The 3814-nt window shown below is 54.1% G+C and overlaps 1 protein-coding gene across 1 annotated transcript; it reads right to left on the bottom strand.

Moving 5' to 3' along the window:
* Positions 1-297: 297 nt before the first annotated feature.
* LOC115356123 (splicing factor 3A subunit 2-like) lies at positions 298-2342 on the bottom strand. Its single transcript, XM_030047145.1, has 2 exons — positions 1903-2342; positions 298-1031 (listed from the first exon to the last, which is right to left on the bottom strand). Exons 1-2 carry the CDS (start codon positions 2041-2043, stop codon positions 456-458), a joined length of 717 nt encoding a protein of 238 aa, XP_029903005.1. The 5' UTR covers positions 2044-2342; the 3' UTR covers positions 298-455.
* Between the last annotated feature and the right edge of the window lie 1472 nt (positions 2343-3814).

The following is a 3814-nucleotide window of genomic DNA, read 5'->3' as shown; positions in this document are numbered from 1 at the left end:
AGGAACTAAGGCAGGGAGCAGGAAACAGAATGCAATACAGCACAGAACAGGACAATACAGCACAATGAACCGACGAAGAACAGAACTCAAACAGGACTTAAATAGACAAGAACTAATCATCAAACAAGACACACCTGGGGAAGGGGCTGGAGCACAAGACAGGAGAACACAGGATAGGCTGAGGGAAACACTGGGAGGGATCAGAACAATCAGGGATGATTAACAGACACAGGACAGGTGTGGCACAGGGAGGAGCAAACAAGACACAGGTGAAATAACTGAAAGGAACTAGGCAAAAGAAACTCAGGAAACAGATACAACAAAACCATGACAGAAACACATGAAACAGAACCAAACAAAACACAAGCAACACAAAACTATGACAGTACCCCCCCCTCAAGGGACGGCTCCTGACGTCCCAAAAACAGTCTCTGGGGCACGGGGATGGATGGCCGTCATAAGACGGGGGGAGGAGGAGGCCAAAGCACAGGGCTCAGAGCCGGAATCTGGTGGAAGGCTGGAGGGCAGGTGACCAAGGGCGGGGCGGTGCTTGGGCGGACGGCCGGGGCGCTGGGAACCAAGGATGGGACGGCACTTGGGCGGACAACCGGGGCGCAGGGAACCAAGGACAGGGTAATGCTCTGGTGGACGGCCAGGGCGCCAAGAACCAGGCACGGGGCGACGCTCGGGCGGACGGCCCTGGCGCCGGGAACCAGGCACGGGGCGGCGCTCGGGCGGACGCCCCTGGCGCCGGGAACCAGGCACGGGGCGGCGCTCGGGCGGACGGCCAGAGCGCGGGCGGCCAAGGCGGAACCTCCCGGAATGGCGGCAGTGCGGGCGGCACCAGACTGCAGGCCAACTACGCAGTCCCGCAACGCAGATCCCCGGAAGCCGAGCAGTGGCAGCGTGGACTCGGGACCGCCGGGCAGCGGCAGCGTGGACTCGGGACCGCCGGGCAGTGGCAGCGGCAGCGTGGACCCGGGACCGCCGGGCAGCGGCAGCGGCAGAGGCAGCAGCAGCGGCAGCGCGGACTCGGGACCGCCGGGCAGTGGCAGCGTGGACTCGGGACCGCCGGGCAGCGGCAGTGGCAGCGTGGACTCGGGACTGCCGGGCAGCGGCAGCAGCAGCGGCAGCGTGGACTCGGGACCGCCGGGCAGCGGCAGCAGCAGCGGCAGCGTGGACTCGGGACCGCCGGGCAGCGGCAGCAGCAGCGGCAGCGTGGACTTGGGACTGCCGGGCAGCGGCAGCGGCGGTGTGGACTCGGGACCGCCAGGCAGCGGCAGTGTCCACTCGAGGAACTTGGACAGGGACTGGGGCCGGGGCAACCAGTCGGACTCTGGGAACTGGGGCAGGAACCAGGACAGCCAGTCGGGCATGGGGAACTGGTACTGGAACAGGGATTGGTGCCGGGGAAGCCGGTCCGGCTCGGGAAACTGGGACTGGAGCAGCCAGTTGGACTCTGGGAACTGGGACAGGAACAGGGACTGGTGCCGGGGCAGCCGGTCCAGCTCGGGGAACTGGGACAGGATCAGCCAGTAGAACTCGGGGAACTGGGACAGGGACTGGGACCGGGTCAGCCAGTCGAACTCGGGGAACTGGGACAGGGACTGGGACCGGGTCAGCCAGTCGAACACAGGGAACAGGGCTTGCTAGACTACTAGAGCTGGTAGCTGGGCTTGCAAGGCTGCTGAGGCTATTGACTGGTCTTATAGGGCTGCTGAGACTGGTGGCTGGACTTACTGGGCTGATGAGGCTGGTGGCTGAGGCTGCTGGGATGTTGAGGCTGGTGGCTGGATTGCGGCTAGCCTGCAAGTGGCCGACACCCCCGAGAAGAGCACTCACAGGAGCAGCCGGAGCCCGGGCCGCAACCATCGTCCTGACGGAGGAGGTGATCTGCGCGACCTGCTGTGAAATCAGGGAGATTTTAGCCGCCACCGACCGGTTGCAGTCAGCCAGTTCTCCAAGCCACTGCTGATGAGAGTCCAGAGTGCCTTCTCCAAACGAACAATATTGCTCCGCTGGGTCCTTAAGTGGTCGGTTCATTCTGTCACGGGGCTGGAAGGTGGAGGACCCAAAAGCAGGAGCCGCAGGCAAAAAATGCTCAATGAAAAAAAACAAGATTTAATCACTACAAAGAACACAAGGAACTAAGGCAGGGAGCAGGAAACAGAATGCAATACAGCACAGAACAGGACAATACAGCACAATGAACCGACGAAGAACAGAACTCAAACAGGACTTAAATAGACAAGAACTAATCATCAAACAAGACACACCTGGGGAAGGGGCTGGAGCACAAGACAGGAGAACACAGAGGATAGGCTGAGGGAAACACTGGGAGGGATCAGAACAATCAGGGATGATTAACAGACACAGGACAGGTGTGGCACAGGGAGGAGCAAACAAGACACAGGTGAAATAACTGAAAGGAACTAGGCAAAAGAAACTCAGGAAACAGATACAACAAAACCATGACAGAAACACATGAAACAGAACCAAACAAAACACAAGCAACACAAAACTATGACACAGAGTACCCCATAAGGACAAAAATACCACAGAAAAATACCTCAGAATACACCATAATGATAAAATACCTCAGAAAAGTACCTCTGAATACCCCATAAATCACCAAAAAGTAGAGTAATCTAGGATAGAAAAAAGCCTGCTGACAACCACAACTATTTATCAGTTGGTGTCCCCTTAAATTTCCCCTTAAGGAGCTTCAAAGCTCAGAGAGACAAGTTTTATTTCATATTTCATAACAGTGCCACAAACTTATTATATACCTTCTGGCTGCAGCTCTTCACTGAAGCCACATCACACTTACGCTGAGTGAAATATTCAAAGCCAAGATGTTTGATGGCTGCGTCATTACATCAAATAGAGAAAATCGTGCACATCGTTTTATGCACATTTCTCTGTAATTCAGCAGGACATATCTGGTATCTTTAGAAACCTCGGCATCTCGACTAGATTAATAAAATAAAAGTGTTTGAGCAACAGCAGATGGGGGTGGCAGAGCTGGAGTGGCGTTTGCTCAGGTGAGCCGTTAACTGAGCAAATCAAGCAAAGGTCAGCATCCATTATCAGCAAATATCTCATCACGCAGCCTTGTGTTTGAAAGCAGACCATAACAATTAACATAAACAGATTCGGCTTGTAATTAGCATGGTCATATCCTGTCAAGAGCCAACCTGTTAGTGGCTTGGTCCTTTGTAGTCCTTGAAATGCGTGATCACAGCGACACCGAGCCCATGAAAGTTTATTTGATGTTGAATCTGTTTTGCGGCTCAGCCTTAGCAACAGCCTCTTACCATCATGCTGAGCTCAATTGATATGCCTGATATTATTCCAGTTATGCACTTGTGGGCCCACAGAGCAGACAAGGGGGATGAATATTACATATGTCATTAAATTTTGCATCAAACCGAAAAAAAAAAATATGAGCATCCTCTCTAGCGTATCTGTCTGTGCTGCATTCAGAACTGAGCGTTTTGTCTTATTTTTCTTTGTCATGCAGTCTCTCATTTCCTTGTGGCAGAGAGAGCCCGCGGGGTTATTCTGTCAGCTCATCAGTTCTCGAGGTGGAGTCAACCTGGGGAAGACAGGAGGATTTTTGTGTTTGTTTGTTTGTTTTCCTCCAATGGGACTTGTTTATTGGGGACTTGTGGCTGCCTTCTGGCTTTCCTTTCACCACCAACCGGTGATAACCAACACCTAGAACCGGGCCTGCAAATAGACCTCTCTTTATTTTTCCTTCCCTCACTCCGTCCCTCTCTCCTGCATGACCAGGGCTGACAAATTGAAAAAA

This window comes from Myripristis murdjan, chromosome 24 (genome assembly GCF_902150065.1).
Source record: "Myripristis murdjan chromosome 24, fMyrMur1.1, whole genome shotgun sequence".
Lineage (NCBI taxonomy): Eukaryota > Metazoa > Chordata > Actinopteri > Holocentriformes > Holocentridae > Myripristis > Myripristis murdjan.
Note: the sequence above shows the minus strand (reverse complement) of the source record. Positions and strands in the feature narration are given on the sequence as shown.

Coding starts and splice junctions, on each gene's coding strand:
- LOC115356123 (XM_030047145.1), bottom strand. CDS start 2,043: ATGAACCGACCACTTAAGGACCCAGCGGAGCAATATTGTTCGTTTGGA. Junction 1,032..1,902: donor TCTCCCTGATTTCACAGCAG/GTCGCGCAGATC, acceptor GGCGGTCCCGAG/TCCGCGCTGCCGCTGCTGCT.